The sequence below is a fragment of the Lygodium microphyllum genome, chromosome 12, assembly GCF_053477565.2.
Source record: "Lygodium microphyllum isolate KBCC chromosome 12, Lygodium_microphyllum_v1.1.10, whole genome shotgun sequence".
NCBI lineage: Eukaryota > Viridiplantae > Streptophyta > Polypodiopsida > Schizaeales > Lygodiaceae > Lygodium > Lygodium microphyllum.
In genome coordinates, this window is record NC_141146.1 from 79,204,989 (window position 1) to 79,231,523 (window position 26,535).

General features: G+C 38.9%; 1 protein-coding gene across 1 annotated transcript; it reads left to right on the forward strand.

Moving 5' to 3' along the window:
- The first annotated feature begins 5,384 nt into the window (after nt 1-5,384).
- On the forward strand, nt 5,385-10,598 carry LOC148027963 (polyamine oxidase 2-like). Its single transcript, XM_087689660.1, has 10 exons — nt 5,385-6,285; nt 7,062-7,171; nt 7,271-7,359; nt 7,466-7,579; nt 8,633-8,720; nt 8,812-8,897; nt 8,989-9,091; nt 9,181-9,278; nt 9,498-9,927; nt 10,036-10,598. The coding sequence occupies exons 1-10, from the start codon at nt 6,267-6,269 to the stop codon at nt 10,342-10,344; spliced, it is 1,446 nt and encodes a 481-aa protein (XP_087545786.1). The 5' UTR covers nt 5,385-6,266; the 3' UTR covers nt 10,345-10,598.
- Nucleotides 10,599-26,535: the final 15,937 nt, after the last annotated feature.

Sequence of the window (26,535 nt, forward strand, 5' to 3'; positions counted from 1 at the left end):
GAAGAGGAGAAGAGCTTCACCCTCTCGGTTCCTCACCCTTACTCTCTCACTCTCTTGCTCTCAATCTCTCACTCTCACCCTCACACTCTCTTAGAATAGAAGTAGAAAGGCAAGTATACAAAGTTTGCACACATATGAATAGCTTATTCTATTTATTCTAATCATTTTTATATACATTTCTAAGGTTAAGGTTTCCCCATCCCTCTTGGTCATCTAGCCCACTTTTGGACCTCATGACCTGTGATCTCTTATTGTGTGCTTTTCCTATGGTGAGAATGAACTAGAACCTTTGTGGTTTTTTCCTCAAGAACCTATGCTATCATTACAACTTGGATGAGATCATGCTTGGCTTGTGGATTTACATGATAAATTAATACAATTATGACAACCTTTGGCAATTCAAATATGCAAGTGCTTCATGCACATTATGTTGTGGTGAATAATCCAAAAAATTAGATTCCTCCCTTGTGCTTGCTTGCATGTTGCATCATGCTACGTACTTCTTACGGTTAACATTATCCCCCTCCTACACAAGTGCCAATCCCATGGCACTCTCCATTATAGGTGATATGCTTCAGCTTGCACTGAACACGTGGATGCTAGGGACCATAGTGTGTTGTCCTTGGAGGAGTCCTTCAAACTATTGCTGGTGTAGAAGCTTCTTATTGTAAGTTAAGTTGTGGCTATAGTGGTGGTAGGTGTCCTAGTTTTGCTGAAGTTAGTGGTATTCTTGGGATTCTCTTAGTGGGTTTCGATTGTCTTCTAGTAAGTTTCCTTGGTGAAACAAAGGGCAAAAATATTGGATTGAGGATGGAAGATCTTGAAGAGAAGTTGATGGCGTGTTAATCCTTGGAATCTTCAATACCTACAACTGAAAAACGTCGTGCAGTCTCTTCTTAAAGAAAAGTGCTAATCTTCTTATCGTGCACAGGATACATTTTGTTTTGGTAGATAGGTCAAATGAACCTGGAGTGTGGTCCTGCACTTGAGACCCAAACCATGCATAGGTGGTGGTGCATATATATAAACCATATGCTCATTGTACAATAGTAATAATCGTAGGTAGGTACATCTCGTTTCAATCCACCTATATGAGCATAACATTAAAAGTAATATTATTTACAAGAACTCATAAATAGACATATTAACCACACACACACACACACACACACACTCTCTCTCTCTCTCTCTCTCTCTCTCTCTCTCTCTACTATATTGTTATTATAATTGAATATTATTACATAAATTATACTTAACCTATAATCAATACGTATTTTTATAATTAATACTCATACTATGCAATAACACATAATTATTATGTATAATTACAATTACTTTATTATTCATGTTAACTATTTAAAAATAAAAATAATATAAATATATGTTAATTCAATAATATACGTATTAATCATAGTTATTAATACATTAATGCAATTGACTACATATAAATAATTAATGATTAAATATTATTATATAGATTATACTTAATCTATAATTAATATTTATATGTATAGTTAATATTTATATTAAATATGATAATTAACCAATTAATTATTATGTAAAATAAAAAAACATATGTATGATAATTATTAATATGTATATAATAATTAGTATATATCATTATATTATTAAAATTATTATATATTTACATTCATAAATGAAAATATAATACTTAATATTTATACATATAATTATATCTATATGTATTTTTATAGTTATTAATATAATAATATTATTATTTATGTATTAATAATCAATTATTAATATATTAATTAATTTTCAATAAAGTATATATAATATATATGCACATAATAATGAATAATTAGATTAATGTATATACGTATTATAAATTATGTAGATATATTAATATATAATTATAATTAATATAATGTTAAATAATATATTTTAATTATAACTCATTATTATTCTATGTACTTATCCTTCATGTATTACTTAAATTAATTATAATTATAACATATGTATTGCAATTATTATTACTTTAATGTACTTGATTACTTGTATAATAATTAATATGTAAAATGATACAAGAATATAATTAATTAGGTATTAATTATTAATAAAAGATGCATATTATTTATGAGAGAGAGAGAGAGAGAGAGAGAGAGAGAGAGAGAGAGAGAGAGAGAGAGAGAGAGAGAGAGAGAGAGAGAGAGAGAGAGAGAGAGAGAGAGAGAGAGAGAGAGAGAGAGAGAGAGAAGAAGAAGAAGAAGAAGAAGTAGTAGAAGAAGAAAAAGTAGTAGCAAAAGCAGAAGTAGTGGTAGTGGTAGTGGTAGTGGTAGTGGTAGTGGTAGTGGTAGTGGTAGTGGTAGTGGTAGTGGTGGTTGTTGTTCTTGTTGTTTAGTAGTAGTATTAGTAGCAGTAGCAGTAGCAGCAGCAGCAGCAGCAGTAGCAGTAGCAGTAGCAGTAGCAGTAGCAGCAGTAGCAGTAGCAGCAGCAGTAGCAGCAGCAGCAGTAGTTGTTGTAGCAGTTGTTGTTGTAAACATAGTTTCTAGTGGTAGTGGTATAGTAGTAGTAGTAGTAGTAGTAGTAGTAGCAACAGTTGTTGTTGTAGCAGTTGTTGTTGTAAACATAGTTTCTAGCGGTAGTGGTAGTGGTAGTTGTGGTGGTTGTTGTTGTTCTTGTTGTTTAGTAGTAGTAGTAGTAGCATGGTAGTTGTTGTTCTTGTAGTAGTAGTAGTAGTAGTAGGAGTAGTAGCAGCAGCAGCAGCAGCAGCAGCAGCAGCAGCAACAGTAGCAGCAGCAACTTTCTAAGTTTGGATTATGTTCCTTTTAAAATCTTCCCATGAATCCTCTTGCCACATGAAATGTGTTTCCAAACCCTAGTGTGAAGCACCAAAAGAACATTGGCATGAAGTGGTAGAATAATCTAGGCAAGGAGCACCTAGTATAACCTTTTAACAATGATTTAGGACTAATTAACGATAGTCCAATCCCATTTAGAAAAACAAAGAAAGAAAAGAGAAAGAAAATATGGTCATTGTTGAACAAATATTAACAATTCAAGGAGCTAACCTAACAAGAATCAAAACCACCAAAATGTTATAGAGACTTTAAAAATAGAGAGATAACATTCAAACATAAAAAGAAAAGGGCACATTGATATACTTCTACAAAAATATTGGAAACATTCAAAGGTACAAGACTTCCACGTGGTCAATAAAAACCTAGATTGTCAAGTATGAATACTTTGAGGTAGTGGATGACTATTCATTCAAGGAAGAGTTTGCAAGTTGTGTTAGAGACATGCCAACCAATTCTTAGTATTTACAAGAAGAACATATACATATTTAGAATTGAAGTGTTGTACTTGTGTAAGAAATGCTATTAGAAATCAAATGTAAGGTAATAGTTGATCCAAGTAATTGAGGAGTTTAGTGAATTGCATGTTGTTCCAAGTATTGCCTTTGAAGAGGTCAATTTGTCAAACCGTGTATGTTGTTAAGATTCCAAAACTACGCGGTTGTTGAACTTTAATAATGAGGATTGAAATCAAGTTTGTCTCAACCATTTGAAGCACTTTGGCACTTTACAATGTGTATGTGTGTGTGCGTGCCACACACACACACACACACAGAGCACATCAATGGTGCACTCAATAACTTCATTAGTTAAGCAAAGAGTGTAGTTTTATTCTTACATTTATGAGTGGTACTTCCCACATTTTTCTCAAGTATAAAGATAATCAAAGTAACTATTTATGATGTTGATGTCTTACAGTTGCAAGAAATGATACCTTTGCTTTGGAGCTTCCAAGCTTTTTGAGATTGTTTGAGTAGAGGAAGTTGTTGCATAGGCCTAGCCTCAAAAGTTTGAAAACTTTGAAGCATTAGAAATGAAATGCTTGCATTTAAAAAATATACTTAGGTCATGAAAGTCTCATGTTGTTAAAAAAGCACCATGATAAAAGGGGACTTTTAACCATATAAAAAGTTAGTACAAAATATCTTCAACATATAGAAATGCAAATTGATGTTCTCTTGGGGCCATTGAATTGTTTAAAATTGTTACAAAACTTTTTGTGGAATTTAAAGGTTGTAGCCACATGGCTTTGTAGTTTACAAGCAAAAAGTTCAAGCTATAAAAGAAATGATTATATATATGCCATTGGGTGTTTGCATGCACATATAATTATCGATATTCATGAGCAACAATGATTTTCAAAGTCAGTTGGGGTCAGTGGCAAAGATTCAAAGCAAGGTATTTGAATGCTATAGGTGCTCTAATATACTAGGGTAGTTGCTTAGTGTACTTGTAAAGAGTTATAGCCACTAATGTCACCATGGTGATCACTTTGAATATGCTCTTAGGTGGGTGGGCCCTGACATTGCAAACTATGGAAGTGTGTTGCTTTAATCTCCAAGGCTTAGATAAAAAAACTACCTCATTAGCAAGTAACTATGATGCAAGTAGTGTCAAGCCACTTTAAAAAGTCGCTGGTTTATAAAGCCATCCATCAAGGAAAAAGAAAAGCAAGCCAGAATGAAAGAATACACTTTGATGTAGAAATCTTAATAAACTATGGATAGGACCATACTTGTTGAGCTTCTTGAGTGTTGGGAATGCTCTTTCCTGACAAGACATAGGTCTTTGTTTCCCAAGAAGCTTGACAAGTACAAAACTCCAAAACGAGAAGCTTTACATGTACAAAACTCCAAAAACATGCTTGAACCGATCATCAAGGGGGAAAGCAAGAAAGACACATAATTCTTTTCGTTTCCCTTGAAAAACGAGAATTCTTAACATGATAGTTTGGGCATGTAACCTTAACACAAGGGGAAAAAAAGAAAGGCACATATGCATTGTTTAAGGGGGACTAATTAATGGGATAATAATAAAAATGGGGTTTGTGACAAACGTTTGCTTATAATTGGGTTCTGGGCAATCTTTGAAACTAAGGTTTGTGTCTAGAGAGAGACCTATAATCAAGAGTACCGCGATGGGGTATTCGATCTTAAACCATTGCTTGTGATTGGGTACATTCTAATTTTAAAACCATTGCTTGCGATTGGGTACATTCTAATTTTAAGACCAAGATTTGTCCATGGAGGAAACTCCACTCCATCGAGAAAGGAAGCTCCACTCCATCGAGAAACTAAGCCTTATAATCCTAAAGAGAGACACATAAAACTAAGGTTTGTGCCTAAAGAGAGATTTATTCTCAATAGGGTTATGATGGGATTTGCGACCTGAAAACATTGCTTGCAATTGGGCATATTCTAAATTTAAAATTGTCCACATAGGAAACTGCAGCCAACCATGCGAATAGGGGTGTGAAACGTGGAAGACTATGGAGGCGTGGATTCGATTCGGATCGGACGGCTAGGAAGGCCCCCCTGCAGAAAGCCGCCACAGCACCGGTTTTTCCCGTCTACAAAAGCGAAGGATGTATGCAAACTTGCAAAGACGCTCTTGTCTTACATGTCGTGAGAGAAGAAGAAGAGGGCCTCATTCAAATCCTCTGAGTTGGGTGTGCAAATCCTCTGTTTTTGGATTAACACTCGGTTTCTTACACCAATCCAGCAAGTTAGGTCTGCTGTCGAATCCGGAGTTAGGTCTCGCAATTCCTGACTTGGGTTCTCCATTTCTGCGAATTCCTGAATTGGGTACTTGTTTGTAGATTAATCCTCTGCAATCCCTGCGTGTTGGGTCTGTCTAATCCTGAGTTGGGTTCTCCATTTCTGACTTGGGTCTTGCAATTCCTGACTTGGGTTGTCCATTTCTGCGAATTCGTGAATTGGGTACTTGCGGCAAATTTTCCTCCGCTATCATTCACCATAGCAACAGAGGGAAAAAAAGGGCAAAAAACAGAGGAAATCTCTGAGGTGGGTTAACACCATCGCAACGGAAGGACAGGAACAGAGGAAACAAATTTCATTTTTAAAAATCAAATTTGAAAAAATATATTTGTCGGCCAGCAGGGGAAAAGAAAAACATTCGACTTCAAGAAAAAGAAAGAAAGAGAAAGAAAAAAGACCTACATACTTCCGCCTCCTGCGTTTTTGGGAAGCCCTGTGCTATAGATTGGATTGCTGTCTGATAAGCGAGCCGCATGCCAAAGACACGAGGACTCCTCCCCTGCGTCTCCCTCCTCGTCCACCTCTGCATGAGCCACTGCAAGTGTCGGAGGCTCTACTTCACTTCTGGCCAGCTGCTTCGATCCGTGCTCATCCATCAGTTCTCATTTTTGAGTACCTTGATCCATAATCTGAAGATCTGTCCTAAACACATCGCATCCTCCTTCCCTTCATGGCTTCATTGCAACCAGGTAATGTTCCTTTCCTCAGTTTACCGTTTCTTTCTTCGTGTTCTTTTTTTAGTTTAAGTTTCTTCTTCATGTTCTTCCTCCTGCCCCACTGTTACATAGAAGTTTTTAGATAGATTCCCACTGCATTCCGCACATTGTGAAATACTACAATGCCATGAGCTTCTCTGAGGGAGGGACCACATATCTAGCTAGGTGCGTTGGGGGCAGGGGACTCCCAGCCCCAGGTGCGGTGCCTGACCATGAGAAGCGCATGATGTTGAACACCATAGGGTAAAACAATGCAAAAGAGCTCCTTCTCCCACATGGGAAAATGTCCTAAATTTCTTGTGTGTTTTATGGGGTACTTAATTGTTTGCCTGCGTGCCTCAGTTTGTGCAAAACCTGGATTTGGCCTTTAGTTTTCATTGAACATCCATGTTATCTGCTGTGTTACCATCTGCTTGCCTCGGTTTTAAAAAGAACTGAAGGATACCACCTCCTCGAACTGGGGACACATATATGAATCGGATCTAGTGTGCTATAAACTAGTGCTGTTTTTAAACCTGGTTTTTATGAAGTCTGAAAAGAACTACTCAGCTCGATTGTTAGAAAGCTCTCTCATCCCCCTTTTATAAAGATTTATAAACGCACAAATGCTTAGCCCATGAGCTCTCTAGGTGGCAGTCACCCTTATGCCTATTTTGTAGTCTTTCTGGTTGATCTTCTTAGTTTATGGTGTACTTTTTCTTGCAAATTCTTTTGTGAACACCGTTGGACTAATTTGGGGAAATTTGCAGTGCGATGCTCTTCAAAGATCAATAAAAGCTACCCTCCTTCAGTTATTGTAATTGGAGCGGGGATTTCAGGATTGGCTGCAGCTCGAACATTGAGGAATTGGTTTTGCAAGGTGAGACATTGTTTATTGTCACTCTACTGGCTGTATTCAATGTGATCAGAGAGATGATTAGGTTAGCACAACAAAACAATTTTGAAATATCATGTACAGGTGATTGTCTTGGAATCAAGAGATCGACTGGGTGGACGCATTTATACAGATTACTCAAATGGATTCCCAGTTGATATGGGTGCTTCATGGTATGTTGTGTTTAAAGTCAGTCTGACCCACTGTGTGTAACACAAGTTCTTGGACACAAGTAAGTAATTGGTTCTTGGTGTCTCTCACCCATTGTCAATCATTCAGGCTGCATGGAGTAAGCCAGGAGAACCCTCTGGCAGGATTAATTGGACGATTGGGACTCCGCTTGTACAGGACAAGTGGTGATAACTCGGTCTTGTATGACCATGATTTGCAAAGGTATGAGCTGTCTCCGCTGCATGTTATCATACCAAATCAGTCATTTTTCCATCAATAATCATCAGGTCCTGTGACGTTTTTTTGGTTCACAAAAGCTAAGAGGCATCTGTCCAAGAAAAAACATCCTTCATCATTACCAACCAAATCTGTTGAAAAGAAGACAGTTGTAAGGAAGGCTTAGGGGGATGGGCGAGAAGAAGGGTGAACCACTCGCAAGCCAAGAAAGCTTAATGGGAAAATCAGTGTTAAATCTGATAATGCAATCATGGCACGGGCTTTGTTGCTCTAATATGTTGGACAACTGATTAGCCATTTGAATGAGATCTGTGGTCTAGTAGGATGACCCTTGTGGGATATGGAAGAGGGTGTTTGCAAGCTCTCTTGATGTATTATCAGAGCCGTGGCAGTCCTCTTCTTGTAGACTTCACTTTGGCTATTGCCTTTTCTGGACATGAGGTCTATGGTCTCAACAGATTGTTGCTTGTGGACGCTGGGAAGCAGGAGAGGCCTGTCATATCTTACGGTTCTTGCTAACCAACTATAGAGTCAAGTTTCTTGGTCAGATTGCTGCATAAAAGGTTTTATGTGTAGCTTGACACAATGATTGATGACCTCGTCTCACAAACCATTTGTACTATAATTGAGAATCAATCACCCACTAATCATGTAGAAACAGTTCAATTGTACCACTTGAATTGCCAGCCTTGAGAGCGGTCCTGCATTGAATAGCATGTTATCTTTCATCACATTGTCATGCAGGTCCACATGTGGTCCTTGCATGAAACATATAGAAACAGGCTTAGCTCTAGTAGCAAGGCTCTAGCACTAGTCAGCCAGCATATTGTCCTGTATTCAGCAGCCTTGTTGAAGCATCAGCTTATTCACTGGTGATGGGCCTTCTTGTCTGGTGACAGAATAGAGACGTTTTTTATGTGCATGTTTTCTAAATCTCCACTGTAATTGTCAATGTTTGAGTTTTCTAAATGACTACATGCTATGTTGTGTTAAGATGCTGACAGGGTTTGTGATTTGTATCTTTTCCTTGCTACGTAGCTATGCGCTCTTTGATATGGATGGCAATCAAGTGCCCCCTGATGTAGTCACTCGAGTTGGAGAGATCTTTGAGGCTCTTTTGGAGGAGGTATACTTGCATTGGCTCTTTTGTGTTAAGTGTGCTTGCACATAAAAGTTGCGGTGTCGCATCTTTAAAGTGCGTCAACATTCTTTTGCAGGCGAAAAAAGTCAGGAATGAATATCAAAATGATATGTCTGTATCAAAGGCATTCTCCCTTGTTTTGGAGAAGCGGCCAGACTTAAGGTCAGTGGCCATGTTTTATATTCCTGTTCTGACTGACAGATTGTCTACTAGTTCTCTACTTGTAAATTGAAAGGGCTTGTCTATATGGCAGGTTGGATGGCCTAGCCTACAAGGTGCTACAGTGGTATATCTGTCGAATGGAAGGCTGGTTTGCAGCGGATGCTGATAAAATATCTGTTCGTTGTGTTGATGAGGTTTGCTATGCATCTTTTTCATGTTAAACTTTTCCTTGATGTACGGGTAGTATGGTTTTTAAAAGCTTACATTCCATTGTTTGATTCAGGAGGAACTCCTTGAGGGTGGACATGGTCTTATGGTCAATGGTTACTCACCTGTATTAATGGCTCTTGCAGAAGGCCTTGACATCCGCCTCAACCATAGGTAATATATAATCACAGGTTTTCTCTTTTCTAAACTGACTAAACCAAGTTACAATATATTTACTGTATGGAGGAGGAAGGAGCTTTCACAGAAAGTGCATCTGCATTGTCTAATGCAAGAAGGCCTGTGGATGGCTGGCCTCTCCATGAAAGGTCTGAAAACTTTTGAGTCTCATGATTGGTTGGTTTGTATTGGCTCCGATGCATTATTTTTGAGCAGAGTGTCAAGAGTAGTACGAAACTTCCATGGTGTGCAAGTACTCACTGAGGACGGCAAAGTCTTCAATGCTGATGCAGCTGTTGTGACTGTGCCTCTGGGTGTTCTCAAGTCAAATCTTATCAAGTTTGAACCAAAGCTGCCAGCATGGAAAGAGGCAGCAATCAATGATTTGGGAACTGGCAATGAGAATAAGATTGCCTTGTTTTTTGATACTGTGTGCTGGCCAAATGTGGAATTTTTAGGTGTTGTTGCCCCTACATCGTATGGGTGCAGCTATTTTCTTAACTTGCACAAGGCAACGGGTCACCCTGTCCTCGTGTACATGCCTGCAGGAAGCCTTGCAAATGACATAGAGAAAATGTCGGATGAAGCTGCTGCTAGTTTTGCTGTTTTGCAACTGAAACGGATCTTGCCTCATGCGAAGGAACCTGTATGTGTTGTTCCTTTTAGAGTTTTGGAATGCTTCCAACTTCATGCTCTTTTGTATCCTGAAGACTCTCTCAGATTCCTGTTCTAACCTGATTTTATGTCTGTGTAGGTGCAATATTTGGTTTCACATTGGGGCACCGATATAGACTCCCTTGGTTGTTACAGTTATGATGCTGTTGGAAGACCACATGACCTGTATACGCGCATGCGAAGTCCAGTAGATAATCTCTTTTTTGCAGGAGAAGCCACTAGCGCGAATTTTCCAGGGACAGTCCATGGCGCCTTTTTAACTGGTGTCATGGCAGCTGAAGACTGCTGCAAAACGTTCATGGAACACTACAAACACTTGGCCCTCTTTCAGCCTGTAATGGGGGAAGAGGTGCCATCTGAAACCCCTCTTCTGATTTCAAGGATGTAAAAACTCTCAAGTATATATGTCAGCTGTATGTTCTTTCTAGTACTTGGAGTGAGCTTGTTGTTGTATAGGTAATTAACCTTCCACACTTGCCACTTTATGCACTCAAAAGGCAGTGGAAAGGTTGACTTAGTCTCCCTTTGCTCCAAATTTACTGCTACATGCGCGAACGGCAGTGAAGTGGTTGTCTTTGTTCTATAGATTATTGTATCATTGCTTTTTTATATGGAGTAGATTCAGTCTTCTTTGTAAAGAAAGAGATGTCGTCTAACAAAATTGTGACAAAAGTGTTGAGAGTAGCTTGGCACTTGAAGGTAAAATGTTTGTAATATGTTGTGTTGTACAAAAGTAATTGAAGTCGAGTGTTTGATGTTATGGTTGTGACCTTCATGTACAATCAAATTAAGTGTGGACTTGCAAAGTTTGCATGTGGTTGTTTGGCAATTTTTGATGTGGTGATGTAAATTTGCATATGTTCATGCCAATGGGACAGATCTTATCAATCGTTTTAGGGTTGGTTCAGCTCAGTCGGTGCGTGAATCCAAGCCTTGGATTGTGCGTCTTTTGAGGTATATTTAAGTACGTACTTGCAAATATTTGCATTGATCACTAGATACTTTGTGCATAGGTTTTCTCGGCACTTCTTGATTGTGTTCTCTTGATGCTTCGAAAGCAATTTTCATGTGGCAAGAGGATTTATGGGAGGTTGAGATAAGTAATATAATTTGAACTTTGAAAGCTTTGGCAATCTAGATGAATACAATGTTGAATGTGCGAAAATGCAATATATGGGGATGTGGCATTCGCATATATATAGGGAGTGGATGGCTAACATTAACATTATCAAGCTTAAACTATACTTAAAAAAAATCCATATGACCATCTCTCTTAGACAAACACATTTAATTATGATTTGTATTTACATTCAGCCTATAAGGATATGAGTACAACATTACATAAATTTGACAACCTATGGTTTAAATTGAGAATTACTTTATTTTTGTTTTTATTCCCCACACACACACACACACACACACACACACTTAGACACACACACACACAATTAATAATTAGGTGCTTTGCGCTTAGGTTCTCTTGGTGTTTTGTGTTGAGGTGTCATGAAAGTATGTTTCATGTGGCACGAGGGTTCACAAGAGGTGGATGTAAATAACATAATTCAAACTACGAAAGCTTTGGCAACTTAGACTAGTATAACATTGAATGTGTGAAGATGCAATATACAGGAATGTGACACATTGATATGCAAGGAGTGGATGGCTAATATTAATATGATCAAGCTTAAATTATATCTCCAAACAATTTTTATGATAATTTCTCAAAAGTTTCTCAATGACATTTAGTTCTGGTTTTTAACCACATTGTGTCTCTATCATGGAATGTATATTAAGCTTAAGACATTGCATGACTTTGACAGGCGATAAACTATATGAAAAATAAATTTATCATCAACTTATCATCATAATATTGACGTGGCCCAATCTACATTGACTCGAGTTACATGTCTATTAGGTAGACATACATGGTGAGTCTTCAAAGAAATGTAATAGTTATATAGGAAAGGCTTTTGTGGAAAGAAAGCTAGACATGCTTAAGAGAGAAGAAAGGATAGAAGGGATTGACTTTGGTTGACTCCTTTTGGTGCTATTGTTCTTTGTTTTCTAGTACATCACATTGGTGGACATAGGCTAGCCATTCTTTCTATGTAATCATCCACATTATGCTGCCTTCCTCAGCCATAGTCCATTGGTTGTTAGTATTTCTTTGCACACAACCACATTATGTTGCCTTGCTCATCCATAGTTCACAAGATCTTACTTTGTTCTCAAGCTACTTCTCTAAAAAACACATGAATATTTGCTCCTTGCAAGATCTTGCATACATACTACTTTGTAAATCAATCCAATGGAGACAGAATACAAAAAGCAACACATTGCTTCACTCTATTATTCTTTCCACCAAGTCATCATCCAAATTTGGCTACTTTGGAGTAACATCTCTTAGGCCATCTACAATAGTTGAATTGTAGCCTTGCAACAATTTACAAATAGAATCTATTCCCTTTAGGCAACATACAACATATGTACAAAAAAAAAAAAAACATCAAACGACAATATAAGGAGGCCCACATCTCCTCACAATCATCCTTTTCCAAAATACAAGGATGCAACTATGCACACATAATTTACTCAAGAAAATCATAGCAACACAATTCGACAAATGTTCCATGTTGTGATATCACTCATGCTACAGATAAATCACACAAACCAGACATTAGCCAAATTATTGGCTAACAACCACCACTGCCAACAATTTAGGATAGATCCTATAGTGTGGCCCGAACCATTCAATGGTTTACCAATAGATGTGCTAACCTAGATACATCACTTTAAAAAAGTCTCTAGCTATCATGCATGGACGGATGAATGCAAATCATTGAAAATTTGGACCTTGCTAGAAGACATAATTGCCACATGGTTTATGCAACAACCCATTTAAACAAAATCACATTGGTCATTAATGAAAGAGGTATTAATCAAAGACTGCGTGCAACAAAATGTCACACAAATAGCCCTGCACAGTTTAGCAATCTCAAACAAAAAAAGCACGAACTAGTAGCACAATTTGTGGTCAAGATCAACCAACTATTGCTATGGGTGGATCTAACAATGCCATAAGAAATGAAGTTGTTTTTTTCATGGCCATGCATACTTCATGACATATTTGAAAGGATATGAAACCAAGGACCAATGACATTCCACCAAGCTATTTAAATAGCCCAAAGAATAGAAGCAAATAGTCATTCAAACACCATAAATACAACCACACAAACATCTATAAAGATACCATTACATTAGATCATCCTAGCCCCATGGAAATTGACATTCAAAATGCACAAAGGTCACAAATGAGATAACCCTATATCACCAACAACTAGGCACAAGGGAACAACAAACAAATGCTTCCATCAAATGACAACCAAGGACAACCAAAATGCTTCTTCTATAACAACTATGGGCTCATTAAGAAATATTGCCACAAACTTCAAAGAGAGAAAATGTAAAACTTACAAGTGGTAGCATATGAACCTGCAGAATTGCAGCAATCCTAGAAAATATATGAGCAAATGGATGATGAAGGCCTTCAATGAGACAAGTGTGCACCATCATCATGAAGATTTAAGAATAAGAAGTAGAAGCAGCCAAGTCACAATTGATACACTAAAGATACAAGTCACACGCACATAGGTCCTATCAGAGTAGTCTTTGGAAACAATCGAGATTTATATAGGATAAGAAAGATCACAAAATTAAACATAGAAATAAGCCAAACAACAAACACACACACATTCTATATAATTCCAACACAAGTTTTCAAAATAATATAAGGGTTGAATTGGCTATTAAAAACATAGTCCATACTAGACTTTTGATCAAATACAATTAGGATGCCTAAGACAAAACCAATGCCCCTCAATACATTAGCTAACATCGAAGAAATACCATGTACACAAGTACTCCATGAAGCACCATTAGTGATATAGGAAAAACGAAAGCAAGACATCAATTACATAATGTAGCAATATAAAGACTTATTTGAACAACGCAAGGTCACTAACGTAGTAAATTTACCAATCTATCATGAAATTAGGATTGGAGTAGCACAATCAATCAAGATGGCAATGTGTAGATCACCAAAAGGGAATTAATATATAAGTGAAGTAGTGAAAGAAATGCTAATTGAAGGTATCATCATACGGTTTTGAAGGGAATGGGCTTTAGAGCCACACTTAGTGAAGAAAGATGATGGAACATATTGCTTTTGTATTGATTTCCAACCACTCAATAATGTTACATAGCATGACTTCTACCCCCTTTCACGGTTAGATGATCTATTGGACACATTAGGAAAATCCAGATATTTCATATCATTGGACTTAGCATCCAAATATTGGTAGATACCATTGGCAAAGAAAGATGCACATAAAATAGCCTTGCATACAACAACATGCTTGTTCGAGTTTATATGAATGCCCTTCGGCTTGTGGAAGTACATTCCAATGCATGTGAAATAAGATCTTCAAGGATCTAATAGAAAAGAAAGTCTTAGCCATCTACATAGATGACATACTAACACATACTAAAAGTTGGGAACAACATGTTGGGTTTAAAGGCCACCTGTTCCTAGTTGCCTATATTTACTTGTACTTAATATCCACACACCTATATATTACAAGTGTGGTGGCCACTCGTCACTGTCACTTTATTCTTTATTCTTTATTCTTTATATGACAATAGAATAAGGAAAGCCAAGTTACACATTGTGACTATTGGAGTTTCCACATATCATCTTACTCTCTCTTGCTTGAACCTCCATAGCTCTTGCTTGTCTTGCTTCCACTCTACTTCCACTCTTACTCCATCTTTCAATTGGTATCAAAGCAAGCAATTTAGGAGCTTCTTTAGCATTATCTTTAGCTCGAGAAGAAGAGATTGCTTGAAGCTTTCATGGGTGCCCCAATCCTACACTCCCAAGGTATGCATTGACCTTTCCTGTGCTCCAACTTGTTCTAGGGTTGCTTGATGCCTTTTGGGGGATTGTTTGAGCATTATCAAGTGCCCTATTGTGGCAATAGACTTCAGCCCAGCTAGCAATAGTCCATGTGATTACGCTTGGCTGTTCTCCCAATCCTTGTCTTGCCTCACAAAGATGACATGTAGCTCATGTTTTGTCCTTGATACTTGGGCAAACACTTGGGCACTGCTCCAAATTTGCAAGCTTTGGTTTGGAGTGGTATTTGGAGCCACTGAGCACATCCATTGAGTGTGAATACAAGGTAGCTCTATTGTATACTATTTGAGCATCATGTATTTGAATGCCTATGGGGCAAGTTTGTAACACCTAGATATTGGTTTGATGCTCAGAAAACCTTCTTGGATATATTAGAGCTTGAATAGCTCAATATTTGAAATGTTCTTTGCTATAGCAAAGTTTGGACAATGAGCATTCCTAGTGGAAGTCTATGTATTGAATGCCTACATGCTATTTGGGTATGCTACATGGTTATGATGATGCTTGGCATTAATTATTATGTATGGATATGCTAATGGTAAGCCTTAAGCCTTACATTTGAGCTTAGTTTGTTGCATTTGGGCAATGGCTATTTGCTTTAGCGATTTCCACTTGTGGGCTTGAAAACATATTGAAGGTATATGGTCTTGGATATATACATGATGTATTTTGGGCATCTTGATACTTTGAGCTTGACCATGACACTATGATGCACATACCAAGCCTAACATTGAACCCAATGTTTAAGTCCCCACAAGTGAATGCCTTTTGGGAAGGCACTAAGATGCATGTAGTCTTACCCCTCATTGCCCTAGGTGATACAATGCAAAAGGGGATAGTAGACACAGGAGCAGAAGTTAGTGTACTTAGCCATACATTCTTGCAAGGTTGGGAAGACCCACTGGTAGAAACTACACGATTCAATGTCATTCTAGCGAATGGGATGAAGGTTAGACCCTTCAGAGTCATGAAGGATTGGCCTTTAAAGATAGTAGAATTCAATTCTCTGTGAACTTCATAGTCATGAAGGGAGTGGATTATGATATCTTGTTATATAGATCTTGGATAAGAAATGTCTGAGTGATAGAGGATTGGGGCAATGGCCTAATATTCCTAGACAATGGATCAAAAGTAGTCCGAGTAGAGATGGATACTTGGAAAACCTCACTAGTGGACCTAGATATCTTTGCCATGTTGAAAGGTGACTCAAAGGCCACAAGCAATCATGGATCTCTAACTAAGTACATTCCTTGTCTTGAGGGTAAGCATGACTGGATGCATGTATTGGCAACCATTGATTTGCCATTCTTGGATGATGAAGATGAATATAGGCAAGATGTAGAATTCACTAGCAAACCCAATAAAGTTACAACTTCTAACCTATCCACATTGACCCTATGCATGATGGCTAGGAGTTCCATCAGCCAACCGGCACCAATCACCTATCATGTCCCAACAAACAAATTGGAACTCCATAGAATCCTCAAGTACCTTTGTCAAGTTGTGAGCTATCTGGCAACCCAGCTACAAACCTAAAGCCCCTCAAGAATCTCATGGAGAGTAAGGAGTGGCAATGGACTAAGGTACATGACTTAAACTTGCTATATAACAACTGGGATCCCATTACAAGTGAGAAAAAACTTGAGGACAGGAACCCTGAAAACAACACACAGAATCTGAATATGAGGATTCTGATTATGAGTACGAAGACCTTTGCTCCATTAGTGATGAGGAAAGCGAAGAGGAAGTGGAGACCATAGAATATGGCATAGATGAAAGAGTGATTAGGCAAATTAGAGCAGACTCTAAACCGAGAGAGGTCAACACTTTTAGAGTGAACAAAGGAGTTGTCAAGGTAGATTGCAATCAAAATTGTCTAGAATACTAGAGGTCGTAGATTATGAGCAAGTAGGATTAGTCCAGCCTAGCACCACATCATTATTTGGAGTGGAGTCAGCCTCAGAGCTATGACCACCAAAGGAAACAGCCTCATCTAGTGAGGATAGTGAGTACAACTCCGAGTTAGAGGTAAGCTCTAATAGTGACCCCAAAATGCCTCAACCACCTAGGACCAAACACACCAAGGGAGACCTACAATTCCACCTAAGGTTCAAAAGGCTAAAGGAAGAGAGAAGGAAATAGTTAAAGTTTTCAGAATCTAACCATCAGAATAAATCCTAAGATTTTCCCAAGTGCTTCATGAAGTTTAAGAAGGGTGATCGAATAGTGATGTTAATAGAAGCCAAGCAGAAAGAGCAGGTGAGTGAACCCATTGAAGGACTAACCAAAGTTAAGGAAGTCAAATTGGCAAGGGAAGGGGACAAGTCTCGACTCATGTACATAGCAGGATGACCTAACTAAGGAGAAAGAGACTAATCTCATAAATCTCTAAAGGAAATTCTCCGACGTGTTTTGTTTGCATGGTGAGTTGAGACAAATAGATCCGAGTATCATGACTCATAATATTCCCCCATGACCCCCAATGCAGTACAAGTTAAGCAATGACCATACACAATGAATCCTAAGCATGCATGCGCAGTGAAGGAAGAGATTGATAAGCTATTAAATGCAAGATTCATTTACGAGATAGAGCACACAAACTAGGTATCACCATAGTGATAGTGATGAAAAAGAATGGAAAAATTTGAGTGTGCATGTACTATAAAAAGATCAATGCACCTACAAAGAGAGACAGCTACCCATTATCATATACTGAGCACATGCTAGAGAGAGTGGCAAGAAAGGAAGCCTACAATTTCTTGGATGGCTTCTCAAAGTGTAATCAAGTGTAAGTCCATCCGAATGACATGAACAAGATGGCATTCACCACCAATAAATGGGGGTTGTTAGGCATGCTCAGAAAATGGTTGGAGGTATTTGTCGACGGCTTATGTGTCCACACCAACTAGGAAGAGCACTTAGAAAATCTATGAATAGTCTTTGAACAGTGTAGGAAATACAGTCTCTCACTGAACCCCTTAAAGTGCCAATTGTGGGTGAAGCATGGTTTTATTTTACGGAACATTGTGTCAAGGAACGGGATAGCCAAAGACTCCTCAAAATTCAGGGTGATTGTAGACCTTCCCCCTCTGACCAACTTCAAGGGAGTTCAATGCTTCTTAGGCTACACACGGTTACTTGTGGGTTGTGCTAAACTATGCATTGATTGCTAGATCCCTTTGTACAAGCTATTGATAGTATTCTAGCGGACCAAAGAGTGTTAGCAAGACTTTGAATGGCTTAAATAGGCTCTAGCTTCAGCTTCTATCTAAAGAGCCCCAGAGTGGTCCATTACCTTCCATGTGCGCATCAAAGTATGCCGTGGGGACAATGTTGTGCCAAACTGTGAGCATAACCTTGATTATGATGTCTTAACATATGATCATAGGACCACTATAGGTCAACCCCAATTGCAACCAACCAACGCAAAACTTAGCCCATTTGGGGGACAATCCTATTCACTCTTAGGAAAGTGCAAGCTAATGGTTTCTATCAAGACTGAGATCCTACCCATCATCTTTTATGTACTACCTAACAAACATAGTGTTGGTAAGGAATCACTATTGGGTCACGTGTTCAAAAAACAAGTTCATTGTAGTGTTAACTACGACTCACAATGCATCCACCTTACCATAGACAATGTTAGAATAGTAATGTCTTTCAACAAAAGGGTACCACAACCACCCAAAAGCATGTAATGCCACTAATAGTTAACCCTAGTGTCAACACTAAGGAGGACAGTAGTGCACCACAATGTATACCCATGGTGAAGTCCCATCAGCATCTAGAAACCACACCCAAAGCTATAAATCAAACAATCAAGTGGGTTCCCAAGTGTAGACTAGAGCCTCAGAAAAGCCAATCATTAGAATCTTATAGTTTTCATACCTCACAGTCTAGACCTAAATGGAGGAGTTGGTGCTCCTATGGTACACAGGTGACTAGGTCATGCTAGGTCCCAAAAACCCTATTGTGTGCCCAATGTTACTATGAAGGTAACACCTTGGTATGGTTGCCCGAATTCACAAGTGACATGTATGTCCCTCAATCCCAGGCTCCAGAAGATAATGCCCAAAAATGTAAATCAGAATAGGGTAAGAGAAAAGCCAAGAGGAAGGGTTCTCAATCTATGAGTGCTCCAATGGTCTATCAACCAAAAGCTCAACCAATCGTCAATGAGCAACCAATCATCAATGAGCTCCCACCTAATAACTCTGATGTGATCACCACTACACAATCTGATAACAAAGTATCAATCAAAATTCAAACCCAATCAACTTCTCAAACCATGCTCACCAAACCTAATAAGAATCCCAAAATAGAAACACCATACACCAACCTGTCTAGTCCAATTAAACCAAAGCCACTAGTAGGGTTTAAACCGTTGTAGCAACGACGATCCATTCTTGAAGTGGCTTCCAACATGGCCATGGACATAGGAGATGACTTAGTAACATATATTCGATGATTAGACTCAACTTTCACATTGTTTGCTAGAAGTTACAAATGCTTGGACTTAGGCCTACTTGACGAACACATAGCAAATGAGGTATATTCCTTGCAATGTTCTTGGGAAGAATATTAATTCATCTTCACACAGGCCTTCACCATTGCCAAAAAGTTGATTGCCAATGAAGTTTCAAGAGAATAGGCCTTAAGCCACAATGCTTAATCACATCCTTCAAGAAGAGCGAAATTCCCATGCCACCACATGAACTTGCTAAGCTCCAATGATTGGTTGAATCTAAGTCCAATTTCTTACACAAGTGGTATACTCTATGCTGAATATATGACCAAACATATGTGGACCCAACTTCATTTAGGGTATTAGCAATGACAAGAAATCAACCATTAGAAGCAAATATCCTACTACATCCATACTTGGAGGATCCTAACAGAGGAGGAACTCTACATTACAAGACGAATCAACTTAGGTGACCTCTTTACCGACGTATTGACTTATATCACACTAGTGGGCATTCGTCCACAGGATATGGACCATTATGCGACATTAGGGTATAACCCAACCTTTTACAACTGGCTTTGGAAATAGTGAGGCACATCAAGGGCCACTAAAGGCCCTTACACCTTTACTTCCACAATCCTAGGAAGGATTTTCATCATTTCTAAGGGGGAGGGGGTACAGTGAAAGGTGAATAAAAAATCAAAATAGGTGAATGAAAAATTGAAATAGGAGTTGAACTTCAAAAGAAAATGATGAATTGAATTTCCTTCTTCTTTTAGTAAACATTCTCCATGAAGTTTTTGCATGGAATGTATGGATTGGTTGATGTGGGAATTTTCATTTCTTAGTTTATACATTTTCCCAAACTAATAGCATTCTTTCTAATCATGTTATTTTTTATGCAAGAAATTTCCTTCAAAGAGAACTCATTGTAGATTGTTGTGTGGTTATAGGAACCCAAATGGCAACAGCAAGATAAAATCAACAAGCTTCTATTCTCAGAGGGAGAACATAGAAAATACAACTTAGCCACTTAGACAGTGCCTTCAACTAGTTGAAATACCATAGCATCCATAAGCTGGAGGAGTTGGTGACATTGAAAGAGGTAGTTATATAGATAATAGAACAATGCAATCTTGCTAAGTATCTAGAGAAGGTGAGCTAGGACATAGATCATAACAAATGCACCAAATTTTTGAAAAGTTTTGATGTCTAGAAGAATAGTGGTATGGTGACAATCAGACAAGGAGATGCCACTAGAAGGGTGGAAGTCAAACTCAACCCCTCGGAAGTCATGGAGAAGGCCTTGGGTTTAGTGAGCAAGCCAAAAAAGAGGCTGAAGTTAGATGTCTATGGGATGTTAGAAATGGATAAGAAGAAAGTTTACACAAATGACATAATCATCTTGGTTGATATTCTCGAGCCCACCATTAGATTAGAAGTGAAGATTGTCCATGCTCTCTTCTCAAGTCAAAGATATAATGCCCTTATGAATAAAATAGGATTTCCCCTACTTGAAATCCTTACAGTAAATGCATTGGATGAGGTAAACTGGAATGCCTATGTTAAAAAACAATCTAGGTATCGGCACAAGTGCTAGCAACAATTCCAAGGGCAACAAGGGAGGGGAGTCTCCGACTACAATAGCAGCAAAGTCAGAGAGGCAAAAACCAACATCTGAGACATCGATCGTAGGGTTTGGAGGGGTGCTGATAGCCATAATACAACAAGCCATTGGGGAGGTGGAAAGAGAAGAAGTAGTGGAGGAGACCCCTTTTGAATGATCACCAACCCAAGAAGAGCATCACTCTCGCACTCTAGTGAGTCCTCCCACTTTATTCTCAACATGGAATTTGGGGGAGGAATCATTCAATAGAGTTTAGCACAAGAGGAGGAAGAACAAACCACTAAGAAGAAAGAATCTGACTACCCAACTCAGTAACAAGAAACATCAAGCGAGAGAATGTTTAGTGGAACAAGGGGGCTCAGGACCATCAAGCCAAGGAGAAAGAGAAGATTCCTATCAAGAGAACTAGATCCACCACCAAAGAAAGCAAAGAATTGCAAAGGGTTGAAGAAGAATCTAGGAAACTCGAAGAGGAGTGTAAAAAGAGACAAGAGGAAGAGAAAAAAAGGCAAAGATGAGAGGAGTAGCAAATAGCTCTTTCCATTAGAAGATTAATAGAGCAACCCTCTTAATATAAAAAGCTAGCCATGCGAAGGTCAAACATGGAGACGTGTCTAGCATAAGTGCTACTGTAGAAGATGTTGGACAATGACCAATAATGAAAGGAAAAAGGAAGGCCCCCCTACACCCACCCCTACTAGTCATGGTCCCCATGACCAATTCAACGCAAGGAACCATAGAAGGGGCAATCAATGAGAGTAACTTCATGGATTGGGTGTAGTATCTCATAAAAAAAATGCAAGAACTTGCACTTGCACCAAGAGAAGTAGCTTCACTCATTGCAAGAACCAAAAGGCTAGCTACAGACAACTGATTCAGAATCATGACAAGGGCCAAAAAGGTACCTTGCCTTCTTGAAGTATCTACTACTTTGATGCCCCCAGCAATGCATAACATAGAAGAGTATGATAAGCTGGTGAAAGCACTTCAAAGGCAACATCACAAGATGAATGAAGAAAGAAAGGCCACACTTATTAAGCTAGATAAAGAAAGAAATGCCTTTGTAACCTACCGCCTAGAAAAAGAAAGGCAGATAACCATAATAACCAGAAAAAGATGGCATTAAAAGAGGCCTTAAAGGCAAGATAGGGAGAATAAATTCTAAAAGACCTATATGATGAAGAAATGGAGAGCCGCATTACTCTAGAGGCATAATGCACTCTTGCATCTCAGGACATGAGGCACCTTGAGGAAGAGGTCAATAGTCTAAAGCAACAAAGAGAATAGCTATCTAAGGAACTACAAGAGACAAATGTGCAAGGTGAGCAAGAATCCAAGAGAAAGATGGAGGAGCTTCATAACCAACTACATGCAGCACTCCATAAGAAGACCATCCTAAGGGAACAGTAAAGTGCTAGAATCGAGAGAAGCAATGAATGAGTACATTATAGTGAGAGCGATAGCAAGTAATCACTACCCTAGCTTGATACTAGAACCAAGGATTGGAGAAACTAAAAGGGAAGGTAGAAGAATGGGAAACTAAGAATGAGGATAGGAGTAAAGGCTCAGCTTACCACTTGGCACATTCAGTGAGAGAATGCGTTATGGCAAAAAGAAAAGTTGAAGTTGTGGAGACAAGGATGCTTGAGCAACAAAAAGCCTTCTGAAACACAGTACTAGATGTCATTTAGACAAGAGAGGAAGAGACAATTAGTGAACTCAAAAGAAAATTAGAGCTAGCAGTAAGGAGAGCACTGAAACATGGACTCCATGCCAAGCTTCCTAAACGTAACATCTGCTTAGGACTAGAGGAACAAAGAGCTCATTTGATCACAGCTAGATTATCCATGCATGAACTTGAATTGCTAGGGTTTGGGGAGCAAGGGCAGCAAGCATGACCTCCCACTGAGGAGTCGAGAGAGCCAATGCACAAAGAGAGGCTAGACTTTGAGCATTATCATGTTGAGGAAGAGTAGCCACATGAACCAAGCCCCCCGCTACAAACACAAGCACAATGAGAAGAGCAAGGTGAGAAAACAGTGTCTCTTGAGAGAATGGTGGAAATGAGGCACAAGTGGAGAGAAAATGTAGAGCTAGCATGAAGAAAGTTCCAATCCAAGCCACAACAAGCTCCTAATGTGGCCATTCTCCAAGGAGAGGAGTGTAACCTTGTGAACTAGAACTAGGAGATGAGTGCAAAATCACAACCAATCCTTTGAATTTTCCTTCACCTTCCCTCGAGTATTTGATAAGGTCTTATGTCTAAGGGTAGTGGAGAAAGTGATAAAGCTCTCGGCAAGGCTGGGAAGCAATGGTCAAAGGAAAATTAGACACCCCACAAGGTGGCAACGGGAGCATGCATCAAAGACTATTGGGAGAATAAGGTGATGGAGTTGCCTAGGAAAGTGGAGGGATATGAAGCACAACTAAAGTAGTGAAGAAACATTTGGGACTTTAACTTAAATTCCAGGATGGCATTATGTAATACACTATCCTATGAGAGGAACAATCCTACCTACATGCCCTATCCGTGGAGAATTGGAGTTGATTTCAACCAGGAGGTGAATGGTAGGTACAATTTTCTTAAGATCTATAATGTGAATGCCACATCTCTAGAGGAATGCTTGACCTTCACAAAGAGGGACCTTTGCCCATCCATAGCAAGCTTTCTTAAGGATTTGTCCTTTTTCTTCCTTAGATCCTGCCTTCATTACCACCTATGATTATCTCTACCTCTTGAGTATCTTACTAAAATAAAAGCCTACTACAGAGGAAGAGTGGTTACCACCTCTCTTTTTTGACATCAATGCAGGAATAGATGGCTCTGCAATGACCCACCTCATGATGAGAGCCACCCTTTTAACAACATTTTGTATAAGCTTATTAGAAGTATGAACAATTGCAGGTTAACTAGGTGCAACCACCCATTTTTGTCCACCACACCCCTCAATGTAAGAATCAACTTGAAGGGCTATATGCAAAGCTAACCTTTCCTAGGAAAATCCCTCAAGCCTCCCCATAGCTTAGCCCTTGCCCATGAATGGGATGCCACTTAACGTGCTTCGTTGTAACCACAAAAAAGGAAAACAATGAAAAGAATAGAATATAAGTGAAAATAAGTAAAAAAATAAAAGAAAAGAAAAATGAAATCCCTCCATTTATACTCTATGAGTGTCACAACCATTGCACCCAGGGACCACCCTAGCCCCTCTCCCACTTCACAACTTAGGGCACATCAAGGGCAGGACATTTTGATAGACTTTTCTCCCTAAGTCACACACAACATCTCCCTTTACATGAACTGGGTCCTCAAGTATGGGACAACACCTTAGGCTTACCTTCAATCCATCTCCCAATTCCACCATCACTTGCACAGTACACTTCACGGTAAGGTAGACACACCCCCCTAGGAAGTGCACTCGTTCTTCTTTTATTGTGCAATAGTGCGGAAAGCCAACAAATGCAGAGACCTTCATCAACCACCAATATATCTTCAAAATCAACAACCTTAAAGCATGATTCACAGAGTGTCTTCAACATAACCAACCTGCCCAAAGGTTCCAAGAATCATTCTGCACCAACCCTCGACATCTTCAGCCCATACCATCAAGTGCCATGGGACTAGCACTTAGCTAGGAGGGGGGTAATGTTAACCCTTAGAAGACCAAGATGAAAAACCTAGAAAATTGGAAGCAATCCCAAGGCAAGAGAAAGACAAACGACAAAGGTACACTAAGAAAAATTTGAAGACACAAAGTGTAGAAAAAAATCTAAATTTAAGAAGGGAGACACGCAAGAATAAGTGCACCTTAATATTTTTGCAAAAAGAGCACCACGTGCATTGTAATTTATTTTGTAAAAGATCACCGAGCTCTCTCTCATGCAAGTTATAAAGAATACGAGACATAGATTAAGGCCACACTAATAGGAAAGGAGGAGAAAAAAGAGTGAGGATGGACCTTGCTTGCTTGGAGATGGAGTTTGCTTGAAAGCACATCTTGGATTGTGGAGCTACCAACAGATTCGTAGGAGGAGGCAACTTGATTGGATTCAAAGGTAAGCTCACTATACTTCTATTTGTGAGAGTGTACATGGCTATGTGAGAGGTAGCCATAGCTCTCGGCTTGAAACGCTTGAAGCAAGAAGCAGTTCCATAGGTCTTGGCAGTGTGCTCGCAAGAGTGCCAATAGTGTACAAGTCTACGATCATGGTGTGTGAGGTAAACATAGAGTGTCATAAACACAAACACCTTTATTCCCAACAACCTCCCACTTAAAGGTGAATGCGCCTCTAGTGATGAGGAGAACTAGAGGACAGTACAAAAAGTAATAAAGTATAAATATATATAAAGTACAATAGGATGAGGAAAGGTGTCATCTCATTCTATGCCCATCATCTTTTTAAGAAAGATAAAATGTTTCATTGAGAAAATTTTAGTGAGCATAACTATAGGATTATCATTAATTAACAAGATCAATGGATTTGTCCTCTACCACCTCCTTGATGAAGTGATAGCGCATCTCAATGTGCTTTATCTTCACATGGAATATCATATTCTTTGCTAGTTGAATAGCACTCATAGAATCCAAATGCAATGTATAAGTAACATTAATACCAAAGTCTCTATCCACCAAATGGCCTAACCCTAGAGCCTCTTTGCAAGCATCAATGGTTGCAGCATCCTCTGCCTCAGTAGGTAGATAAGGCTATGCATTCCTACTCCCTAGACATCCAAGAAATAGCACCTTCAGTAAAATTGAAGACATACTCAGAGGTGGACTTCCTACCATCTACATGTTTTGTATAGTTGGAGTCAATGTAACCCACGACTATAGTATCCTAGCCACCATAGCAAATGCACATATCCATTGTGCCTTTTAGGCACCTCATAATATCATTTACAGTGTCCAAATGTCATCAGCCAGGTGTAGCCATATAGCATGATACGACTCCCATTACAAATGCTATGTCAAGACTAATAGCTATCATGGCTTACACTAAACTGTCCACTACAAATGTATAAGAGATATTGGTCATCTTGGCCTTCTACTCATCTAACTAGGAATAATCTTTCTAACTTGCCTTCACATGGGAAGGCAAAGGACAGGTCATTAGGCCTAACCTTCTGCATATGGAAGCGCTCAAGGACCTATTGTATGTACTCATTCTATTACAAATAAAGGACCCCCTTAGAGCGATTGCACATGATACACATCTCAAGAATATATGAGGCCTACCATATGGTCTTCATCTCAAAGCTCTTCTTGAGCTAAGTTTTCATTGCATCCAACTCATCATGGGCTCTTCTAGCAATCAACATATCATCCATATAAAGTACCAAGGTAATAAGGTTGCCATCACGAGCCTTATTCGTGTAGAGACATAGATCCATATCACTACAAGAGTAAGACTACAACTACATAAATGCATCCAACTTATGATACCATTCCCTATGTGCCTACTTAAGACCATAAAGGCCGTTTCTCAACTTATATACTAGGTGTTCCCTGCC